The sequence below is a fragment of the Ochotona curzoniae genome, unplaced genomic scaffold (genome assembly GCF_017591425.1).
Source record: "Ochotona curzoniae isolate NIBS_2020 unplaced genomic scaffold, NIBS_Ocur_1.0 contig_1014, whole genome shotgun sequence".
NCBI classification, from domain to species: domain Eukaryota; kingdom Metazoa; phylum Chordata; class Mammalia; order Lagomorpha; family Ochotonidae; genus Ochotona; species Ochotona curzoniae.
Window position 1 is genome coordinate 48,339,946 of NW_024464920.1, and position 25,039 is coordinate 48,364,984.

General features: G+C 47.7%; 1 protein-coding gene and 1 long non-coding RNA gene across 2 annotated transcripts in view; both read right to left on the reverse strand.

The window, feature by feature from the left end:
* The window catches only part of MRTFA (myocardin related transcription factor A), an 84,947-nt gene extending 62,884 nt beyond the window's left edge, over positions 1–22,063 (reverse strand). The window contains exon 1 of the mRNA XM_040986471.1: positions 21,113–22,063. Coding sequence (XP_040842405.1) covers positions 21,113–21,158 — 46 coding nt within the window. The 5' untranslated portion in view covers positions 21,159–22,063. The remainder of the gene's footprint in view (positions 1–21,112) is intronic.
* On the reverse strand, positions 13,165–14,193 carry LOC121160590. Its single transcript, XR_005884557.1, has 2 exons — positions 13,683–14,193; positions 13,165–13,326 (listed from the first exon to the last, which is right to left on the reverse strand). It is a non-coding gene; the product is annotated as an uncharacterized LOC121160590 (long non-coding RNA).
* Positions 22,064–25,039: the final 2,976 nt, after the last annotated feature.

Here is a 25,039-nt window from a genome sequence, read left to right on the forward strand (position 1 = left end):
TGAAGTTAAACCACACAGTTTGCTGTGCCACAGTCCCCAGTGGAAATACAGACTCCGAAGAGAGGCATGGGATGTGGGAAAGGCAGCTACAGAAAGCAGTTCAGTTACAGGTGCCGATATATTAAGACTCTCTGGGCTAGAGAACCTCAGAGCATCTAAGTTTCCAGCCACTAACTTCAGAGCAGCCAAAGCAAAATGACTAACCAGTGGCTGCGGGTCGAGAATGGAGCCATTTAACCACAGAGCTCTGAAGTCAGAAAGGCTAGAGAGGAGAGGGCCTGGCCTCATCACTGAGAAGCCAGTACAGACGCCTGCTGCCCAGAGTCACAGCTCAATGACTGGCTCTGGGTTCCCATATCCGCAAAGCAGCTGCTGAAATGACGGAGAGAAATGGGAATGGGATCCTGGACAGGTCAAAGTAGAGGAAAGTTCTACAGAACACAGGAGTCAAATTGATGTGAGGAGCACAGGAAAAGAGGAAATCCGAAGGGATTCCATGCTTTCTGGTTAGAGCATCCGGCACTGCCTTAGGGATGAGGCCTAGGGGCAGCTGCCAGAAACAGTGACCTCATCTCCAAATGTACATGAGTCATCAAGATGTGCAAGTGGGAAGAGTAAGCGGACTGAATGAACCTAACTCAGGAAACCGGTCGGGGTTATAGATACAGATGAACACGTCACTCAGTAGGGCACAGCTGCACCCACAGACTCGGATGAGACTATCAAGGAGAATGTGTTAACCGGGAGGAAAACACAGGTCAAAGACCAGGCCTGGGAAATACTGCAAAGCAGACAGACGCCTGGCCGGGGGGCTGGGGAGTGGAGAGCAGGCTGTAGGCAGAATGGTGTCCATCATCTGAATGCCTTTCCCACTAGGGAACATTCCAAGAGAGAGGGAAGCAAAGGCCCCTTCCTACTCAGACACTGGAGAGCAACAGCTTCCGGCATCCAGCTCACAAATACACAACAATCAGATCCTCCTGTCTAGGACCTTGATTACTGAGGGAAAGACACAGAGATGGAAAGCACACTCAGCAATCACTCCTGGCACTACGGCAGGTGTCTAGTGGCAATGCCACCTGCACCAGGTGTTGGTGGTGGCGAGGCCAGCAACGTGGCAGATGGCCCAGGAAGCACTGCGAGCGCTGCTGTCCTCAGCAGACTGCCCTGCGATGTGGCCTGAACTGTGTCTCACTTCCTGAACCTTGTCATCCAGGCTTGCTCCTAAGGCTGTCTCTGCCCAGTGCTCTTCCAATGAATTAATCTGATGCTTAGGTTAACCAAAGTTCCTCAAAGAACCTGAGACACAGGAGGAGGACAGAGCAGTGAATAGGGTCAAATGGTAAAGAAGGACCAGCTTGGGCTGGTGCTGACATGGAGTGGCTGGTTGAGCTGCTGCCTGGGATGCCAGCATCCCACACCAGAGCACCAGTTCCAGACCAGGCTCCTCTGCTTCCCATCCAGCTCCCCACAAATGTGGCTGGGAGAGCAGCAGAGGACAGCCCCTGCCACCGACGTGGAAGGCCCCGAGGTGTTCCAGGCTCCTGGCCTGTCATTCCTCCACACCGCAGAGCTGCTGGTGCCATCTGCAGAATAAACCAGAGGAAAGGAGCTCTCCATCTTTCCCTGTTTCTACTCTGCTTTTCAAATAACTTAAAGAAAATGATCAGCTAGAGAGAGGCTTACTATAAAGGTGATGAAGTGGGGCCAGGCATTGTGGTGACACAGGTAAAGCCTGTGACCCGGCATTCCATACAGGTACCAGTCATGTCCTGGCTGCTCTACTTCTTTTTTCTTTTATTTTCTTTTTTAAAGATTTATTTTATTTTTATTGGAAAGTCAGATATACAGAGAGAAGGAGAGACAGAGAGGAACATTTTTTGTCCATTGATTCACTCCCCAAGCGGCCGCTACAGCCAGAGCTGCACCGATCCGGAGCCAGGAGCCTCTTCCAGGTGTCCCACATGGGTGCAGGGTCCCCAAGGCTTTGGGTCGTCCTTGACTGCTTTCCCAGGCCACAAGCAGGAGCTAGATGGGAAGTTGGACCACCAGGATAGAACCGGCACCCATACAGCATCCTGGTGTTTTCAAGGTGAGGACTTTAGCCGTTAGGCTGGCTGCTCCATTCCTGATCCAGCTCCCTACTAATGGCCTGGGAAAAGCACATTAAGGTGGCTCAAATGTTTGGGATCCTATACTCATGTAAGAGACCCAGGTAAAGCTCCTGGCCCTGGCCTGGCTCTGCCATCGCTATTGCAGTCATCTGGGGAATAAATCCACAGATGGAAATCCTTTTCTCTCTGTCTTTTCCTCTGACTCTGAAATTTTTCTAAGTAGAGAGATAAATGGATAGATTTTTTAAAAGCCACGAGTAGGTTGCTGGTGGTAGTGATGAAACAGCTCATGTGTTATCTCATTCCATTCTTGCAAGAAAGATAAGACAAGTACTCCAGTTTTATTTCAAAGATTGAAAAAAAAAATCCCTGAGGCTAACAGAAATTAAAAGGACAAAGTCATCTAGTTCCCTGACCTCTTAAAGCAGCCCTCAAGGAAATACGGGGTGACTACATTAATCCTCACACCAACTGTCAACTGACACAACCAAGCACATTCCCCTCCTAATACTCCAGCTTCTTCACTACTACACTGAGTATTCATTAGAATCCTGGGGCTAGCCAGCCAGCCACACCGAAGCAGGCCACTACCACCCTTCCACAGCTCAGCCAGGGCCTTCGGGTTACTACGTGGAGAAGGCATCAGCCGGGACAGATTCTCCAGTGAAGACAGGATCTTCTCTGCCTGGCCCTGGGAACGCTGTGGGAATGAGAGGTCAAACACTTTCAAAAGACGGTGAAGATTTCTCAACTTCATTCCTTTGGGATCTGTCACAGCCAGGAAGGGAGAAATTGGAAAAAGCAGCTTTCACAAGCTGCCAAATCCATGGCCTAGTCCCGGGGGAAAATTAGCCAATGAGGTTTTGTGGAGCTGATGTAATGTTGGCAGAGGCTAATGTTTTATGGTTGAACATGTAGCCTCTTGGTACTCAGCTCCAAGGCTAAAAAGGATGACATCCTGAAAAGCCAAGAAATTCATAACACCACCACTTAGCCATCTGCATCTCCTGAGTAATTTGTAAACTTTAAATGATCCATCTTTATCACGTGTAGTTTACAAAAGCATTTGTTAAGCTATAAATCTGCTAAATCATATTTTATATAACTCCTCTGCTATGAAAAGAAATTTCTAAGCATCTCCAAACAATAAAGACAATTCAGAAAGCTTAATGTAACAAAAGAAAGAATCAGAAGAAAGGGAAGCTTTCCAAGGAGCGAAGTATGTGGCACTTTAATCCCACCACCAGCACACCAAATTTAAAGCTGTCTGACGTCCTTATGAAAACAATTTTTGAAACGGAGTACAGTAAGCCAAAAGCTTTGTGGAGCCCACATATCTCACAAAGTTAGCACCCTTTACCTTGGAAACACTCTAGAGATGCATGAGATGAGGCAGTGAAAAAGCAGCAGAAGACATTAACACCCTTGCTTTGAGTACACGCCTTCTAAACTCCAAAGGAAAACATGTCGTCGTAACAAAAATTGGTACAATTGGAGCAGGCATCTGGCATGAAAGATGTTGCCTGGACTGTCCATGTTCCACACCTGGGAGTCTGAGCCCGTGTTCCAGCCACACTCCTGACTCCAGAGGGCGGCCTCCTGCCACCCACACAGGAGACGCAAATCAAGTGTTCAGCTCCTGGCTTTGGCCTGGCCCAGCCCCAGCTGTTGCAGGCAGTTAGGGAGCAAACCAGCAGGAGGGAGATGCATCTCTGTGTCTCTATCTTTCAAATAAACGTAATTTAAATTATTTAGTTGGGACTAGCATTGCAGCACAGCATGTTAAGCCACTGCTGTTAAGCCACTGCCTACGATGCCAACAGCCTATATATCCTGGTAGCAAGCTCCTCGCCTGGGAAAACAGTGAAAGATGAGACGAGTTCCCCGGGCCCTGCCACCCACACAGGAAACCCAGACAGAGTTCCAGTCTCTTGGCTTTAGCCTGGCCCAGCCCCAGCCATTGCAACCAACAGAAAATCTCAGCTTCTGTCTCTTATGCTCGGTAACCTTTCCACTTAATCAGTCTTTAAGATAAATCTTGTTTAAAAAAAATGGTAATTCCTTGAATTTAATATGCCACAATGAGCTCTCAGAACCTGAACAAAACTAAGTACATCATAAAGAAAAGAATGTAAATCCCTAATTCATACACAGCACTACCCAGTATGACTCCAGGAACAACTTTTGGTTCAACCCGGGCAGGGGTGTAAGAGTACTTAGTGACATGGATACAGAGGCTCTGTAGTTGATACATCTTCACAATTTCACAAAAATAAATGGAGTCTAAATTGTTAAACAAACCAAAAACAGCAAGCATGAACCTCGGCTTAGCACAATAAGCCACTGCTCTTCTGGGGACTACTTCCGGGTTGAGCTGTGGGCGAGAGACCTGCGTGCAGCACATAGTGGTGTCCACAGCAGCCTCCCTGTTCATTCCCTTCACTCATCACTGCACAGCACTCGGCACCGACCACGTGTCAAGAGCCTTACAGCTGCTGGATATAAAATTATAAAACAACAGGTAGGTTGCCTGGCTTTATACAGTTTATAATTCAGCAAGACAACTGCATTTTGGGAGAAACAAGTGAAAAATTCTCTAAGCACCATTTCAAATTGTTAGATACAAGAAGGCAGAGGGAATGATAAGATCTGAAAACTGAAGAAAGCAAGCCTGCTGGAACTTAGCACGGGCTGCTCAGCAGGCAGGTGAGACCACACGGGCGGGGCCACGCACATCAGGAACTCACCTGCTTTTCTAAAGGAACAGCACGAGCAGTTCTGACCTCAGGACCAGGCTGTAGCTAAGCTCTTACTCTAAACCTATTTCAGACTGTGACCTCAGCACGGGCAAGGGTCACATTTTCCCTTTTACGTCCTATCTAGCATACAGCAAACTCTATTAGTAATTAAAAAAAAATAAAGCCTTTCTTCCTCCAAATTTATAAAGGTATTTCTAAAAACATCCATACAAACTACCTCAGTTGGGATTAAATATAAATCTGGGAACATTAAGTCAGCTGACCAACTATCTAAATGCAAGCAAATCTTCAGGATAAAGCTAATGGAAGTTTATGTGCGAGTTATCTCAGGGAGTGACTTAGCCGATATACAACTCAGCTGCTGAGGAGTTTCTCAGAGTTTCCTCAAGGGAAAGGGGGGAGTGAGCGGGCGCATTTTTCTTACCATAGCCAAAAAGAACCTTTACACAGCACATATTCCTCTAAAGATACACAGGTTTAAATTTAATTCCAACCCCACAGAAACTGTTTGCTACATCGGAAAAAATTTCTAATGCACGTTTATGGCAAGACACTCAAGAGGCTTTGCTTCATTTCAAACATGACGTTGGCTCTAGCCACAGAGTCAGAAATCTTACTACACTGTAATTCAAAAATAGCATCCCTTGGAATCCTTGTGAATAGGTACAGGGGTCACTGCTAAAAACAAAGCAGCTCTGGACGAAGGTTAGGGCGCAGGGAACAAAGTCTTTCAAAAAAGGTCATCCCTATGCTAAGAAGGAGGCCTGGAACAGAAGTTAATCATGGATATTCTAGAAGAAGAAAAGGTGAAAAGTGCTTTCTGTTTAACAGTTGCATCACTGGGTTGTGGAGGTTACAGCAAGAAACAACAGGGAGGGATCAACACAGACTAAACACTGCTTGGTTCTCATGCACCCCATACAAGAGTGCCAGGATTTGGGCCAAGCATGGTAGCCTAGTGGCTAAAGTCCTCGCCTTGCACATTATAGGATCCCATATGGGGGCAGTTTGTATCCCAGCTGCTCCACTTCCCATGCAGCTCCCTGCCTGTGGCCTGGGAAAGCAGTCGAGGACGGCCCAAAGCTTTGGGACCCTGCACCCACACGGGAGACCTAGAAGAAGCTCCTGGTTCTGGATCAGCTCAGCTCCGGCTGTTGTGGCCACTTAGGGAGTGAACCAGCAGATGGAAGATCTTTCTCTGTCTCTCCCTCTGTATATCTGACTTTTCAATAAATAAATAAATCTTAAGAATGCCAGGGCTCAAGCCTGACCTCTGCTTCTAAGGCAGCTTCCCACTAGTGCACATTCTGAGAGGTTCAGGCACTTGAGCCTCCCTGCTGCCCACGGAGGATTCCTGCAGTGAGTTCTAGGCTCCAGGCTTTCACTTAATCCAGTCCTGGCGCTGCTGGCATTTGGGGAGTCAACCAGCAGATGGAATAGCTGTCTCTGGAATATAATAAATAATAAAACAAAAAATACTACACTGTAAAGTTGAATACAGGAACCTACACACATCGTAATGACCTATCCAGAACAACCAAGTAACTGCTTTGGGATACACAGTTTGACGCTTGCCCGAGGAGCAACGTGTAGCAGTGGTGAAGGGCACGGAACCTGAAGCAGAGCACCTGCTGCAATGCCAGCCCCACTGCTAGCCAGACGTATGGCCCTGGACAAGGTTCATATCCGCTCTGTCTTTCAATTTCCTCATCTGTAAAATGGAAGGATATGAGCAACCATCTCAGAGTTGTTGCAGGAATTAAGAGAGTTAAAGAGATAGGAACTGTCTGGTATAATGTGATACTATAATTTATAACAGGAAACATTTCAGGCCAGCATATGGCATGGCAGTTAGGATGCATTCATCTCACTAGTTAGAACCTGGGTCTGATACCTGGGGGCTCTGGCTCCTGACTCCAGCTTCTCAGTAACACAGACCTGCAAGGCGGGGCTGTTGTCAAACAGCTGGGTTCCCACCACCCATGGGGCAGACCTGGACTTCTTCCTCTCCTGTCCTTACTTTCCCTACCACTCCATCTCCACACTCAGGGAGCAGAGCAGTGCAGGAGAGCTCTCTCTTTCTGTTTTGATTGTGTGTGTGTGTGTGGGGGGGGGGGGAGCACGCATGCTCACTCATGCACGCATGTTTTTCTGTGCCTCTCCAATTTTTTAAAGTGAAATTACAATCAGTCTTTGCCTGCATACAGACAACAGAGCTCCTGCAGGTGGAGCCTTGGATTTCCCAAATAATAAGGGCAATCAAGGTAAAAGGATCATTTGTTATTCATATCTATTACTTTTTTTAAAAAAAATATTTATATTAATTTTTATTGCAAAGTCAGATATACAGAGAGGAGGAGAGACAGACAGCAAGATCTTTTGTCTGATGATTCAATCCCCAAGTGACCACAACGGCCCGAGCTGCATCCATCCAAAGCCAGGAACCAGGAACTTCCTCCAGGTCTCCCACGCGGGTACAGGGTCCCAAGGCTTTGGGTGGAGCTGCTGGGATTAGAACTGGCACCCATATGGGATCCCAGCATGTTCAAGGCGAGGACTTTAGCCACTAGGCCACCGCGCCAGGCCCATATCTGTTACTCTTAACAAGCTACTTTAATTCAAACCTTTGGAAAGTCCCAAGAACAGTAGGGCTGTTAGGGGAGGAGTAACCACACTCAGCCCTACTCCCTGACTGCCCAACATATTAACCAGCACCCAATGAGCTAATCAACTGTACTGACATGACAAAGCCTGCACAAAGGACAGGCTTGTACAGCGTTCAGGCTGCTGAACCCGTGCAGGCTCCCGGACAGTGCTGGGTCCTGGGGAGAAGGTTGGGAAACCACCCAACCTATACCCAGCCTCTCCCTTTGCTCCTAAATTGAAGCCTAGATACTAAACCAACAAATGTATTTAAAATGCTCTCCTGAGTTCTATGAGCTGTTCCAGAAAATTATTTACCCTGAAGTGGGGGCTATGGGAACCAAGTCAGACCACAGACTGTGAGTAACCAAGGGGGCCACCATTGGGGACTGGCACCTGAGGCTGTGGGCAGGCTGGTGAGACTGTCCTCCATCTGTACGGTCCATGCTAACTCCAGGCAGCAACAAAACCAAATCAAATGGTAGGACACCACTCCCGGTTCTGCAAGAACTGAACCACACATCTGAGGTCAGGTGTGAAACAATGAAGGTAGCAGCTCTTCCTCCACATACTGTAAGCCCTACTGACCTACTTCAGGTGGTTATTACCATTTTTTTAATTTAATACTTTTATACTTTTGCTGGAATGCTTACAAAATCCAAAGCGAATTCCAGAATCTGGAAATGTGCCCATTCTATTTGAGAGGGGTGTGTGTGTGTGTGTGTGTGTGTGTGTGTGTGTGTGTTGGGGGATTGTTTGCATTTTCCTACTTAATCTCTTTTACTAAGGTTAAAATATAAAGCTGTCTTACCTACGATTAAGAGAAACGTTAAAAGGCGCGGGGGGGGGGGCGCTCCACCTGTGGGGCAGAACTTGAAAATCAAACACTCAATTGCTCGGTTTAGGCATGGCAGGACCCTGGGCATGAGTGAGGGTGGGCAGGGGAGAAGGAAGTCTCAGGGAAGGAGCCTAGAGGGCATCCTCCCGTAGAAAGACCACCTTCTAGAACTCTTCTCAAGCCTCCCAGGCTTTGAGAGATGAAGGTGGGAGGAAGAGGCCCCCCTTGTGTGCTGTTCTGTCCACATCAGGCACAGAACTACCTCCCCCTTCTGCTTACTTCCTTCGGAGTCAGCTGGACTCCAACCTCCTGGAGCCCAAATTAGCTCAGTGCTTCAGTGTGGAGGTGAAAGGCAACTACTCTGATTTGTTACACCCAATGGGGCATTTTTCAGTTGCACATAAAAGGAAAAAAAACCATAGAATGTTCCATAAACTTAATACACCCACTCATGGCTTTGAAAAGCATAGCTGTAAAATGGTGCCAGTTCAAAGGTCTAAGAACATGGTTTGACTGAAATTAATTGATCTTGTTTCTCTTTGAAAATTGAGCAGACAGAAAAGGGGAACAGGAATTGAGAATGAAAGACCCAAGTTAATAGCTGTAGTAGTTGTCAGCCTTATATTAAGGAGATAAGTTTTGAATTAAAGATCACTTTGGGCTTACAACAATTAAACATAATTTTACAAGTTTATAAAAATCAACTTTACTGAGCTTTAGATGCAACAAGCCTCACCGAGTGCAGTCAAGGCATACGGACGTGTGCATGCCTGTACAACCTGCAACAATGAGAGGCAACTCCTCACCCTGAAATTCTTATACTTCTTCGTATTCAATTTCTCCTTCTCCTTACAAACCCAGGCAAACCATGAGCCTTCTGTCACCTCAGAGAAAAATGAAATTGCTTTCTCATACCATCTTACCTATTTAATTCAGTTATTTTCATCGACTTGAATGCAATGCAGCAACAGCAAAGTCAGAGAAATGGTGACCTTCCATCCAGTGGTTCACCCCCCAAATGCCCACAATGCCCACCCACTGGTTCATCCCCCCAAATCCCCACAGCAGCCAGGTCTGGGAGTCAGGCAGGAGCCAGGAGCCCAGAACCCATGGGAGTGTCCAACATGGGTACTGTTTACAGCCACCCAGGATGCAATGGCCAGAAGCTGAACCAGCACGCTGATGCGGAACACAGAGGTGTAGGATGTGGCACTCAACACCTGTCCTTCATTCGTGTGTGTGTAGTTTTAAAGATTCATTTTTTTAAAAAGTTTTATTTTGAAAATCAGACTCACAGAAGAGGGTTTACAGACTTACACCGAAATCTTTTTATCTGCTGGTTCACTCCCCAGATGCCTACAATGGCCAGGGCTCAGTCAGGCCAAAGCCAGGAGCTTCTTCCAGATATCTTACAAGGGTGGCAGGAGCCAAACACTTGGGCCATCTTCCATTGTTTTCCCCAAGCCAACAGCAGTGAGCTAGTGTATTAGATGTGGAGCAGCCAGTGGACTGTAACATCCATTGGTTCGTGTGGAAGACAGGGCTGGAAACAACTAACCCAACAATTGCAACCACTACCTGATTGGGGTGATGGACTGTGCCAAGCCCTGTACTGGCAAGAACACGCAAGAATTTGGTCTGGGATCACCTCAAATGAAGTTTCTTTGGAGATCCCCCCAACTGAATCACTGGACTCAGAACCCCAACCATGGAGAGAATTGCAGGTTGCATGGTCTAACTGTGGAGCACATGTGTCAGAGCTGGGCCTCCTTGGTGGCTCATATGGAGCAGTGGACAGCATACCCAGATGCACATGGAGGATATGGCAGACCATTGGAGTCTGCAGAGGACACCTGGTACCACAACAGAGAACAGAGGACAGAATAAATCAATCAACTATCCCAGCCAAGAGCTTGCAGTGAATATCTGGGCAAACGGAGACTCTAAGGTGGACTATGTCAGCCAATGAATTCTGGAGAGATTTTATCGTGCTTGCAGTGGCAAGAGCAGCAGTAATTCAGAACTGCTGAACTACCGAAAACTCATGAGCAGGACCCTCAGAGCATGCCCCAGTGTCATCCCGGGTGTTTTATTTACCAATGGTTCACCATCTTTTTTAAGATGAGAAGTACCCCAGAGCCTACATTATTTATATACACACACACATTTTAGTCGAAAGGCAGTTACAGAGAGATGTAGGTAACCACAATGACCAGGCAGGGGCCAGGCCAAACCCTGGAGTTTCCTGTGTCTCCCAAACGGGTGGCAGACACCCAATAAACAGGTCCATTCTCCATTGCCTTGCAGGGAAGCAGATCAGAACTGGAGCAGCCAGGACGTGACCTGGTGCCCACATGGATGATGGTATGGCAGGTGGCATTGTAACTTGCTGAGGCAGAAACAGAGAGTTCCTACTGCAGGTTGACTGCACACGTTGCCACACCAGCTGTGTCAGAGCCAGGGAGGGAGCAAGGTGCTGCAGATGCAAACCATGTCTCCCGTGTGTGGGGGTGGCAAGGACTCCACCCGAACTATCACTTCTTCCTTCCAGGGTGGACAGGAGCAAGAAGCTGCAGTGGGGACCAGAGCAGACTCAAACCTAAGCACTAGGATATGTGGGTCTCCTACCATTTGTCCAATCACCCTGTTTCCAAGAGTGTCACATAAGTAGTATTGTTAAGAGTACACTCTTTTGAATGTGGCTTCTTGCACTCAGGAAATTGCTTTTGAAATTCATCAAAACATGAGTCCATCAGTCAGCAGTCTCTTTGTTTTAATTGCCAGTAGTATTCTAATTTATGCAGGTATCACAGTTCACTCCTTCAGCTGGTAATAAACATCTGGGTATCTTCCAGTTTGGGGTTATTAGGAACAAAGTTCCTACGGACCTTCCTAGCTTCTGGGTAAAGACTCAGAAACAGGACTGCTAGGTTATATAGCAAATATGTTTAACTTTATAAGAAACTGCTAAATTATTCTCTTAAATTTTTTTTTAATTTATTGCTTATTTGGAAGTCAGTTACAGACATAGAGGGAGTGACAGAGAGATCTTCCATCCCTCTGATCACTTCTCAGGTGACCACAACAGCCAGGGCTGAGCAAGGAGCTTCATCCTGGGCTCCCCTCTGGCTGCAATGGACCAAGCACCCGGGTCATCTTCTGTTGATTTCCTGGGCTCCCCGCAAGGAGCCTTACTGCAAGTGGAGCAGCCAGGACATGAACCGGCGCCCGAGCGGAAGGCAGGCATTGCAGGCAGCTTCGCCCCCTATGCCACAATGCCAGCCTTCAAACTGTTCCCTCTAGAGAATCTATGCAGCTTCACACTCCACCTGCCACACCTGGGTTCCCACTACCCCCAACACTGTCAGCACCTTCTTCAGAAGGACAAGGACTGTCCCGCTGTGGTTTTAAGCTGCATTTCTTTGATGATGAATAATGTTCAGAAGCTTTTCGTGTGAGAATTATTGGACATTCATATATTTTACAAGTGTATAATAAAGTCTGTTCTCCATTTTTAACTAGGTTATTTTCTTATCACATACTGTAAGTTATTTATAAATTTTATATAGAACTCTTAAAGATAAATATAAAATACTGAAAATTTTTCATTTTCTCAATGACTTCCATCTTGAACAAAAAAGAAAAATGTGTTTAAACTCAACAAAATTCAGTTAAAGATGATCCCTCCACAAAAAAACAAAAACAAACACGGCTATCCGCGTCATGGTCCACGCTCTCGTGTCGCTTCGCCTTTAGGTCTAAGAGCCATTTCTAACGAACATCCTTTTGTGTTTAGTGTGAGCAAAGGGTCAATACTTCCCAGGACAGCCAGGCCTTTCCTGATTCATAAACTGCTATGTAAATCAGCATTATGAAGAAAAACAAAATAATGCTGCCACTAAGTAACTCAAAACCACTACCACAACAACCTTGCCATCTCAGCAGCACAGACAAGCCCCACCGCCTCTCATCCCAAGTCCCCGCAAACACACAGGTGCAGGACTGAGGAGCAAGCTCCACCAGTGCCTAAAAGAAGAAATTCAACTTCGGACAACAGGCACAGGTCTTTTTCTGAAGCTAACACAAGTGTTCACACAGGAGGAAGAGAAGAGAGTCCTCTTGTTTTCCCAAGATGCTGTGAGATGTGTCAAACTTATTCCCACTCACAATTGTTGAGAGTGGCCTCAATCAAGATCAAAAGAAGCAACAAACAATACTTGGCCTTCAGTGACTCCGAGGGGCAGCGAGGAAAAGTCACGAGGCGTGCACACTACGACATCTTGGGTAAGCTACACTGAACAACCGTATCCCGTATTTGTTCATCTGTAAACCGAAGGCTTTACAGCAGGTTGTGTCTAAGATGGTCTCCTTAATTAAGCATTCTAGAATGTCAAGAATAAGCCTCGGGGCAGTTGTTTGGCACAATGGATAGGACAGCCTTTGGGATGCCCGGGATCAAGTTCCAGACTCCCACTCCTCTTAGCACTTACCCGGAGAGGCAGTTGGTGATGGCTCCAGTGGTTGGGTCCTTACCACCCATCTGGGACACCCTGATTTGAGCTTCAGACACCCAGCGATGGTCTGGTTTGGCCCTGGCTGTGCTGGGCATCGGGGGAGAGATCAGCAATGGGAACTCTCCCTCTGTCTCTCACACACACATATATATGCATGTGTGTCATATATGTATGTCACATATATACACAGACACATGATACATATATAGCAACTCTTCAACACCTGACAACCAACCATTTCACACACTAGTTTTAAGGCACTGATTTGAATACAATCCAATTGATTCTCAAGAAAATATACTAAGATAACAGTTCAGAAAATGAAGGCTAACTTAATTAACATGAGTGCCAAGGGCCTATTAATTAGGCAAAGATTGGCAACATGAGTTTCAACTTTCTGCTAATGAGCATGGATTCCTCAGAGCCTTGCACACTTACCTAGAGCCACAGACTAAAACCTATTACAGGGCCCGGCGCGGTGGCGCAAGTGGTTAAGTCCTCGCCTTGCACGCCCGGGATCCCATATGGGCGCCGGTTCTAATCCCGGCAGCCCCGCTTCCCTTCCAGCTCCCTGCCTGTGGCCCGGGAAAGCAGCAGAGGACGGCCCAAAGCTTTGGGACCCTGCACCCACGTGGGAGACCCAGAGGAGGCTCCTGGCTTCGGATCGGCATAGTATCGGCCCGTTGCGGCTCACTTGGGGAGTGAATCATCGGACGGAAGATCTTCCTCTCTGTCTCTCCTCTCTGTATATCCGCCTTTCCAATGAAAAAAAAAATAATAAAAATAAATCTTTAAAAAAAAAAAAAAACAAAACCTATTACAGACATGCACTTCTAAATAATTCAGATTTTTTTTTCACTAGTGTAACCATTTTGTGCCTGAGAGAGGTCAGATCATTCTTTTCCACCAAAAACAAAAACAAAAGTATCTGTTTTCTTCTATAAAAACTTCTGGAAGATTCCACACACTGAGAGTAAGTGTCCATAGGCAGCGGCTACAGCTCTGCCAAGAACACGGCCCAACACAAACACTGCAAAGATAAATTTCAATAAATCTTACAAAACAGAAACAAAGGCAGAAATGTAAAAGGGATTTACAGCAGCACGATGAGTCAGAGGGCGTGCCTTACTGCACAGTGCCTGCCTGGGGGTGGGGAGGTGGGGAGCATGGGCTCTGGCAGCAGGGGTCCCCAGTCATCACTCAAACCCCTCGCCCGAGCTGCTGGGCCTCAACATTTTCTCCCTTTTAACTCTAGAACACAAGCGTGTACACATACACCATTTGAGTTTCATCTGAGACAAAATGCTCATCAATAAAATCAAAAAGACATAGGAAATCCAAAGGAAAAAATACTTCCCTATGACTTCATTATCCAAATAGCTATGAATATCCCGGCATGTAGCGCGAGAGCCATTCTCCTAAAATCACATGGATAAACAGAAAACATTCTTCCATGATCTATAACAACATTACTAGCATTCAGTCATCTGAGGACATTTTATTTAGTCAATCTTCTAAAAAGTTATTTTTACCTGAAAAGCAGAGCTATGTAGAGAGGAGAGAGAAGATACAGAGAAAGAGAGAGATCTTCCATCTGCTGGTTCACTCCCTAAATGGCTACAATGGCCAGAGCTGGGCCATTCTGATGCCAGGAGCCAGGACCTCCTTCTGGTCTCCTACATGGGTGCCAAGCATTCAGATGCTTTCACAATCTTTCACTGCTTTCCCAAGCCTTAAGCAGAGAGCTAGATCAGAAGTGGAGCAGCCAGGACTCGAACTGGCGAACTGGCACTCACATGAATGCTAGTACTGCAGGTAGAAGAAGCTTAATCTACTATGCCACCATGTGCCCCACCAGCCACCAATCTTTATTTATTTATTTATTGAATTCTTGCTTTATTAAAATTCAGGCTGAGGGGCTGGTGCAGTGGCTCAACAGGCTAATCCTCTTCTTCCAAGTGCCAAGATCCCATATGAACACCTGATTCATGTCCTAGATGCTCCACTTCTCTGTTTGTGGCCTGGAGGAGCAGCAGAGAATGCCCCAAGTCCTTGGGACCCTGCACACATGTGGGAGACTCAGAAGAAGCTCCTGGCTTTGGATTGGCTCAGCTACAACCATTTTCCAGCCGCTTGGAAAATGAATCAGCAGATGGAGGATTTTTCTCTGTTTCTCCTTGTCTTGGTAAATCTGCCTTTCCAAAAAAAATAAATAAATATATTTTTCACAACGCTGGTTGAGGAACAGCTGTTGTGGTCCAAAATGCTGAGCCGCTACCTGGGACACTTGCATCACAGCTTGGGGTGCCTGGGTTAAGTGCAAGCTACCCCACTTCTGACCCAGCTTCCTGCTAGCGTGCTCCTGGGAGGCAACGGATGATGGCTCCAGTGCTTGAGCCCTGCCACCCCCTGTGAGACCTGGAGGAGTAGCAGGCCCCCGGCTGGGGCCCTGTGGGGGATGCAGCCAGCCAGGTGTAGTGTGTGTGTGTCACTCTGCCTGTACACAAGCAGATGAAAGTCTAACACACAGCTTTAAAATCCAAGCTCTTCCCATTTGTTTCTGTCTTTACCATCACAAATCATGCTGCTTTGGACATCTCTACATAAAAAGTTTATCTTTTATGGCTTTCTTAGAACAAATTCCCAGAAGCATTTCAACATTACAGAAAATATAGATTTTTTTAAATTTTTATGAGTTGTCATACTTCAAAAGGATTATGACGAGATGTCAGAATACCCACAAAGCAATTAAAAAACTCTCAATCTAGCAGTATTAAAACTTCCAACAACGATGACGAAAAACACACACTGCTACATGCCAAGAACCACTATGCACATTCAACACGGGTTAACTCCATCCACAACACGTTCTTCAGGTGGGTACGATCTGTTATCATCATTTTAAGAATAAACCAGTAACACAGAGAAGTAAAATAATTTACCCGATGTCACAAAGCTGCTTAATGGCAGGGCAAGGAAACTGGGGTTCCGAAGCCATTCCCTTGAGCACAGCACACACGCCTCACACTCCCTGCTGAGGACTGCACTCACAGTGGAACTGAAAGCTGAAAAGATGCTAGATACATGCAGGTGCATTTTCATACCTAACTCCGCATTCTGCCGCAGTGTCATGCACATGCGTGAGGTGACAGCAGTGCCAACGCGCTAGGGCAGGCCGGGGAGTTTCACTCTGCAGGCCCCACCGCCCGACAGAGCCCTGTCATTGAGGGCGCCCCGTACAACGGGACACGAGCGCCTACAGCGCACTGCAAAGCTCAGGGTCAGCAATGTTTTCCAGAGTTGTTAAGGGCTGGCTGTGTGTCAGGTACCTCTACACAAACAGAAAACAAGTCATTCCCAGTCTAGCAGGGAGAGATAACCAACAAATATCTAAGCCATGTGCTTTGCCAAATGACAAGCACTATGAAGACAAAAGAGAAGATCCAATTCAGAAAGTAACACTTCAACAAAGAGCTGCAGCGTGGAGCGGCAAGCCAGGGGGTTCCACACCGACTGAAGGCAGAGCCAATACAAAGCGCCTGTCACAGCAGCACAGTGTGCGGAGCAGCAAAGATGGGGCAACAGAAAGAAGAGGAGGAGAGGAACCAGAGGGTGACAGGCCTGTAGGCAGGGCACGTAGGACCTGGCACCGCGAAACCCTGTGCCTGGAACACAGGCTCTCAATGAGGCGAGATAAAACATGACTTTAACTTACAATGGATCTTGCAAGTAGTTTTCAAAGAATCCCAATTTGAGTCTGCTGTGGTAGCCTAGCAGCTAAAGTCCTCGCCTCACATGAGGCACGATCCCATATGGATGCAGGTTCGTGTCCAGGCTGCTCCACTTCCCATCCAGCTCCCTGCTTGTGGCCTGAGAAAGCAGCCGAGGACGGCCCAAAGCCATGGGACCCTGTGCCCATGTCAAGGATCCGAAGGAAGCTCCCGGTTCCTGGCTTCAGATCAGCTCAGTTCACGCTACTGCTGCCACTTGGGGAGTGAACCAGCACATGGAAGATCTGTCTTTCCTCATCTCTATGGATCTGACTTTCCAATAAAAATACATAAATCTTAAATTAAAAAAAAAGAATCTCAATCTTTCCCATCTGTTACTATGAACCTGTAAGCATGGGAATATCCCTAAAACGTAAAAGCGTGGATATTGTAAAGTGTTGGAAAACATTAAGACAAACACTTTCAAGTGTGACACGCCCAAATTCTCTTCCACAATGTCACGCACACATCCCTCTTTTCCGGCCCGGCTTCACCCTGCCACTCCGGTGAGTCAGAGCTCCATCTGCTTCAGCCCCACAAATATGAGGCAAAGCACCTTAGTTTTTACGTTGCAAATAGCAGAGCAGGGTTCTTTAGTATTGTCAGAAGCAATGCGTGCAGTAATCAGAGAGGTGAAGGACCCCCTCCCCCTGGCCAAAGAGTAGACTGTCTGAGTCTTATCTGTACTTACTCTCGCACTGACCTGAGCTAAAATTGTGGTTCATGGTTTTGCCAGTCTGCCTCATCCAGAGGGAAACAAAGGGGACTGGTGGAGAAGATGATGGAGACACACAGACGATCTCAAATTCCTTTGATCTGGCTCCTAACTCTAAGGAGACACCAGACAAATCGATGAGTCAGAGATTGGGTAGTGAGAAGTAAGCCAGAAACCGATGACAGCAGCTGTCTATCTGCTGACCTGGCCCCTGCGCTCATCACCCAGGCCAGGAGGAGGGCAAGATGCAGGCCAAGCAGAGAACTGAGGGGGCTACGGCACTGGGACCACGCTACCCAGGGGTGGAGGTGGGCTCCAGCCTGAAAAAACCAAGACGGGAAGACCAAGATGGGAAAAAGGCTCAACAAGCTCACCAGGAGAGGCTCTGACAAGCCCTCTCCGAAAAACACGGGCATGCGAGTGAGGAAACGACTGTTCCTGCTTCTCTGCACTTCAGGACATGTGGCAACCTTACAGGCCCAATGTCCTCACCTCAGATACAGCCAAGAGCAGGAAATATCTCATGTTTCCTTCAAAATGCAAAAATCCCTTAAATTAAACAAAACTGCCTTTTCCCTCCCCAGCCCTACCGCCAAGTGCATTCATTTTAAACCCAACATTAATACTCACAGACTTAAGGCATCCAGAAGGTGCTGCCGAAGGGCCTGGAGTTTCCCACCGGCTCCTCAGACCTCTGGGCCACGGCACCCTACAAAGGCACACAGCTGCCCTGTCACAGCACCATCTCCCCGCAGCTGGCCGCTGCTCTCTCCCTCCAGGACTAACGATCAGGACCAGGGACAAGTGAAGAGGTAGGTGGGGACGGACACACATGTCAAGAACTGACAGGAAACGGACGGAGATGTTCCTCAGTTATAAATAACATTTCTGAGCACTGTGACGGTTAACTTGGGCTGTCCAGAGCCGAGCCGCAGTGTTTCTCCGTTCTAGACCAGAGCACAGTCAGTCCTGATAACATAAAGTCAGTGCAGATCATGCATTTCCTAACCACAGGGGCAGGTTTTCATAGGAGTGACAGGGACTCTACCTGCGGCTTCATCAGCGCAGTTGTTTAACAGGAGGCAGGCAGGTAGGGCACCATGCACGGTGCGCAAAACACAAGAATTTCAATGCTGGAAGTCGTGCTTTTAACAGCACCTGCTTTGGGCAAAGATAGACTCAAATATAAGACAGTGGCTAGAGGACTCATCTCCTAATGTAAGAACAGCTCTCAAAGTAACTCCAGCAGGGTCCAGCGGCGTGGCCTAGTGGCTAAAGTGCTCGCCTTGAATGCGTCGGGATCCCATATGGGCACCGGTTCTAGTCCTGGCAGCTCCACTTCCCATCCAGCTCCCTGCTTGTGGCCTGGAAAAGCAGTCGAGGACGGCCCAAAGCCTTGGGACCCTGCACCCGCGTGGGAGACCCAGAAGAAGCTCCTGGCCTCAGATCTATCCATTGTTGTCATTTGGGGAATGAACCAGTGAATGCACGATCTTTCTGTCTCTCCTTCTCTTTGTAAATCTACCAATCCAACAAAAGTAAACAAATCTTCAATAAAAATTTTAAAAATAAGAGTATTAAGTGGTAGCATGACCCATAATTATATTTTCATGGAAGCATAAAACAATCTCCTGCCAGAAAACCTACAGCTCACTTAGATAAAGTCTAAATAAGCTGTCTAAACTTTTCAGCAGAATCACTTGGTTTTAGTGTACTAAAGTCTATCAGAAATGTCACAATATGTTTTTCAGTCTCCCAGCTAAGGGTCATAGCACTTCAGAATAAAATGGTAACAATTTTATAAAACCAACACATCATTAAAGGAGAGAAAGGCCCTGGAAGAATGAGTTTGGTGGGGTTCTTTCCTAAGAACCACAAATTGGGGCCCGGCGCGGTGGCGCAAGTGGTTAAGTCCTCGCCTTGCACGCCCGGGATCCCATATGGGCGCCGGTTCTAGTCCCGGCAGCCCCGCTTCCCTTCCAGCTCCCTGCTTGTGGCCTGGGAAAGCAGTCGAGGACGGCCCAAAAAGCTTTGGGAACCTGCACCCGCGTGGGAGACCCGGAAGAGGCTCCTGGCTTCGGATCGGCATAGTATCGACCCGTTGCGCTCACTTGGGGAGTGAATCATCGGATGGAAGATCTTCCTCTCTGTCTCTCCTCTCTGTATATCCGCCTTTCCAATGAAAAAATAATAAAAATAAATCTTTAAAAAAAAAAAAAAAGAACCACAAATTGTCCTCTTTCACAAACATAAGGCTAACAGAGACCGAGTCCCCCAGCAGCACAGTCCACTCCTGGCAGGCCTTTCCTTCCACCGTATCACCCTTGTCAGTTTCGTCCATACTTGTCTTACATACTATTGTCCTCTGAAAGTTTTATGAAGTAGCTGGTCCAACAGCTGGGTGGCTGCCCTGCCCAGCATATGTCATAGGAAAAACAGCTCTCCGGCAGGACGCGCACTGGGAACGCTGGGGCCACCACAAGGAGAAGCCAACAGTCTTCCGACTTCCACAAGCCACCAGACTGAGACAGCCATAAGTAACAAGGTAATTAAAGAAGGCAGAAGAGTTCAAATCTACTCCTCCAGATAAAATATGCACTTGCCTACAGAGAGCAGGGGACTGGAACACAGGCAGGAAACAAAGATCTGAGTGCGTTTAACTGGGGACTATTTCATCAGAGACAGACGGGAAACACTGAGATAAGCATAACTGACTTGTTTAGAACACAAAGCCCCACAGAGGTGTGGGAGCTCAGGGCAAGGGGCCTGGGATGCTCAGCACATGGGAACAGGGCAATTCAGCTTCTCACTGCCTGGCTGGCTGCAAAGCCAGAACAAGATGGCAGCAGGATCTGCCTCCGGCCCCTCCCCGCCCGCAGGCCGAGAGCGTCTGATCCGTCTTGGGCTGATAGCTATCTGTGCCTTCAACACACTACCTAAGCGCTCCCCAAGGAGCAGGGCGAGAGCCGCTCTGCGAGCCCGCTGCCAGAACCAACGGGCTCGTCCTCCTCCGAGCGGAGGCCGGCACGGGGTGAGGTCCCCAAACGCCACTCGTATGAACCTTCTGATACATTTTGGAAAACACGACAGATTACATTTGAGTAGAAGTCTAAAAATAACAAAAGAACATTCCTTATTTTTAGATAATTGACTTAACAAATTTAAAAACACTAAAAGTAGAAGAAAGCAGCAAAAACTAACTGGAATTTTAAAATGTTCTAAAAGATACTTGTGAACTGGAAGACGAGTTTTAGACAAGTCCTTTCTGCTTACTGCCCACAGCTCCAACGTCCCCATGTGCCCATTTTAGTCCCCATTCTGTGTATTACCGAGAGATCGCGACAGAACCAAAACGTGAGGCACGGCTACAACGGGCCGAGGAGAACGGCTAGGGGAGAACGTGGCAGACACCTCCACAAAGGCAGAGATGACCGACTCGACGGTAACATACAAAAACTGCCAAAGCAATGTAATCCCCTTCACTGGAAGTCCACAGACAAGAGTAAAAAGCTTGCTTAGGATGAAGAAAACACGCATTTCCTTTCCACAAATAAGTGTTCTGAACAGTAAGCATTTATTTAATGGATTAGAGAAATAGTCCTTTTTTACAAATAACCAAAACCTAAAAATGTAGTACATTTCCTAGACAATTTATGCTTCATTTTCCTCCCCATTTCTGTCCAATCCTACAACAAACATGTCCAAGCTTTTTTTTTACAAAGCCTACAGCAAACAGGTCTGCAGAAGCACGGAGCTTACCTGACTGCACGGCCATCATTAGCATCTCGGGCTCCAGCAGAGTCATGACAGCTCTTCTCAGGAGCAGCAGCCCAAGCACAAGGAGCCAAGGCAAAGTCACAGGGCAAAGATGCTGGTTCAGGGCTCCAGAGACGCTCCCGGCCCCAGGCTCATGTCTGACGCTCCAACCGGACTGTGAGAACTCCCTCCGCAACGCAGTCACCAACTCATCCACCCCTCAAGCAAGTCAAGATGGCACAGAGTGGAATTACTGCCGACAGGAAACCAAAAAGTGCTCGAGTTCAGACATACGAAGTGCGGTAAGAACCGCGAGAGCTCCTCCCCTTGCTGGTTGTCTCTGGGGGGGAGGGGCGAGACGTACAGAAAGACTTTCAGAAAGCAGATCAAATGCTTTCTTTCCTCTTGTTTGAAAAGAGAAGATGAGGTTTTATTCAAAACCCTACCATAAGGGACTCTACCATTCGTGCAGCTCAGAGCAACAAATTAAACACAATCCAACTCAATCTCCTGAGACAAACACCCCATCACTGAGCCACTGACGGGAGGCGGGCGCAGGATTAGACACATATAAACAAATACATGTATGTGAGCTGAGCACATTTTTTGAAAAAGAATTCCACTAGCTTCTTTATCTGTGTTATTTATAGATAACAGGCTACGGAAGTTGAATATTTCACTGCAGAAGCTCAACTATTTCTCCACCCCCACTCCAATTAAAATATCTGTTTCAAAAAGTCATCTGAATACATTCCGGAGCTGTAATCTGTCTTTCAGATCTGCAGTCCCTTAAACAGCTCCTTACTTGTGCCTGTGTGAGACAAGTGGTCTGTGAACAGATTACTGATGCTGGCTTGTGTGTGTGACAGTTGTGTGGAGGTTTTTGTTTGTTTGTTTGTTTTCGGGAGGAGTGGTCGAGAGGCTAAGAGAACTCCCATCAGCTGGTGCACTAGTTCACCTCCCAAATGCTGGCCAAAGCACGGGACGAGGCACTCAAGCCCACTGTCCTGTGTAGGTGGTAGAGACCCCGCTGCTTGAGTCGCCCCTGCTGCTGCCCAGGGAACACACTGCAGGAAGTTGGAACAGCAGAGCCAGCACTTGGAGCTAGGCACTGGGACAGCAGGGAGCACACTCAACCAGCAGCTTTATCGCTGCACCAAATTGTTCCCACGTTGGTTTTCCAAAAATGCTTTATGATCATGCTGTCATCGTATCCAGTTTCCACACATGGGAAACTATGTAAGACCTGCTTTCCCGACAGAGTTCCCGACGTTTCCCACTAGCACGGAGCAGATGAACAACACTGAACACAGGCACCTGGCCTTCTATTCACAAGACAAAAATTAAGGCCCTCCTAAATTAAATGTATGCAACTTTTCCCCCCAAATCTATGAAGAAGTCTTGTTTTATCTAGCATTTACTGATCTGAGAGGGACACAGAGAGGGAGAATTTCCATTTACTAGTCCGCTTCCCAAACGGCCACATGGCTGGGGCTGGGCCAGGCGGAAGCCAGAAGTTTCTTCCAGGTCTCTCATTAGGGTTCAGGGGTCCGAGCACTTGGGACATCTGTTGAACAGGGAGCTAAAGCTGACGCAGAGCACGGGACTCCACACAGTGCCCCCCAGTGCTGGCGTCACGAGCAGTAACTTAGCGTGCCATTCGACAACAGCAGCCCTTCCCCAAACAGCAACTTCTCAGCCTACCCGAGACTCAGACATTCTCCACTCCCTGGCAGACTTTTCCACACACTATTATTACTCTTAATAATGACACGGAGGTGCTTTTGCACACTGGCTTGCCTTTTAGACAGCAGACAACTGGTCTGTTCACCAGAATCCTCAATCCTGCTGCTTACGTGGTGGCCTGTAACTCAGGTTCCATGCACAGCCACAAACACAGCCCAGGGAAGATCGCAATCCTTACACAGCCAAACAGGTGAGCAATGAAGCTGGAGGGGCCTTAGCGAACAGTCCTGGAGTGGTGGAGGGCAGCATCTCAGGAATAAGGCAATGTGGATTTGAGGTGGGGGAGATCCCGAACAGGAGGGCCAAGCTCCCTTTTTTTCTCCAAGAACATCATGTTAACACACAGGAGCTCTCTGTAGCACCGTGGGAGTGACGCACCAGGCAGTGCTGCGGGGGTGGGGTGGGGGTGGGGGTGCGTGCTGCTGCCCTGGGAGCAGAAGAGTCCTCCCCGCCCCTGCTGGCAGGCAAGCTCTCCCTGCCGGAGGGAACACGGGTAAAACTACACTCCCAGCCTACCAGAGTGTGGTCAGGGGTGAGCAGCAGAGGGAAGCGCATCCCTGGAAGGTCCCTGCGTGGGCCGTACAACTTGCTGTGTAAGGATTTTTTAAATGAAACAACTTCCTTCTCAGGCCTGTACTTAGAGGAAACTGAACAGACACTGTTTAGATTCCCTGCACAGGAGACGGCAGGAGCAGAGGAGAGCCAGGGCACCAGCTGGCAGGGCCATCCACCCCAGGAGATGTGGACAGGAGGGACAAGACACACCCCGGTCAGCTGGTGTCACTGTCTCACGGACATTTCACACACATGTGCGCTCTGGAATGATAACAGCTTGCAAAAAGATAAACTGTGAAACCAGAAATCTAAAAATCTATCTTTTAAAAAATTGAAAAGAGCAACATAATCTCTTTTTTCCCCATCCTGCGTTTACTCTGCAGAGCGGTCAGCACGCAGCAGGTCACCAGAACAGGCTCCAAAAGCGCCCCGCTGGCTTAGAGGCAGAACCCCAGGGACAGCTCCAGCTCTAAGCCACTAGTTTTTGGGCAAAACGGTAGCATTTCATAGAAGTAAAGTACACATTAATGTTGCCATTGCATACCAGTGTAAGTGATTTTAAAGCAAACGGCACCGAAGTAATACAGGAAAATGATCTTAATTTCCAATATAAGCTTTGCTTCTAATCAAAATTTTCCAGCTAATCAGCACATATTTAATATCTACAGTTTCTTTCTTTTTAAGATTTACTTATTTTTCTTGGAAAGTCAGATACAGAGAGGAGGAGAAACAGAGAGAAACATTTTCCATTCAATGTTTCACTCCCCAAGTGACCACAATGGCTGGAGCTGAGACAATCCGAAGCCAGGAGCCAGGAGCCTCTTCCGGGTCTCCCACACGGGTGCAGGGTCCCAAGGCTTTGGGCCGTTCTCAACTGCTTTTCCAGGCCACAAGCAGGGAGCTGGATGGGAAGCGGGGCTACCAGGACTAGAAATGGCATCCATATGGGATCCCAGCCCGTGCAAGGTGAGGTCTTAGCTGCTAGGCTGCTGCACCAGGCCCCAACATCTACAGTTTCTATGAATTTACTCTGAAGGATCAAGATGCTGCAGAGTATCACTGTATTTTTCCAATGTCTAAGTCACTGTCATCGTACTTCAGTTATTGATAACGTAACTTTGTGAATAGTCTTCTGAACCTTGAGTCCACCAGACAGCCCAAAGCCGCCTTCAGTGTTCATGACAAGGCATCTCCCCGGTTTTTATCCCAGCAAGTCTTCCTACAGGATTTGTTAGTCTCCATACTTCTACGTGTTCCTAGTCCCTAGATTTTCTTTGAAATCCCACTTTCTCTCCTCGCCTAACCCGTCTCGGTGCCCTGAGCGGCTCCTCCCACCCTGCCTCCCCGAGCAGACCCCTTAGCTATCTGTGGTTCTCCCCCAGGAACTTCACCCTTCCTTCCAAGTTCAACTGCAGCCACAGACTGGTCCACCAGGCATAATACACATAACCTCGACGTCAACACTGACACACCTGCAGTCCCCATCACACCTGCACGATGCCGGTAACATGCTAGGCCAGGTGTGCAGTTTGTTGTTTCTGAGGTAGCTGAACTATTTCTGGAAGAAGTCAAGAGTGCTTCACTCGGGGGTCAGCATGGTGGCACAGCCGGTGAACCCTCTGACTCTGC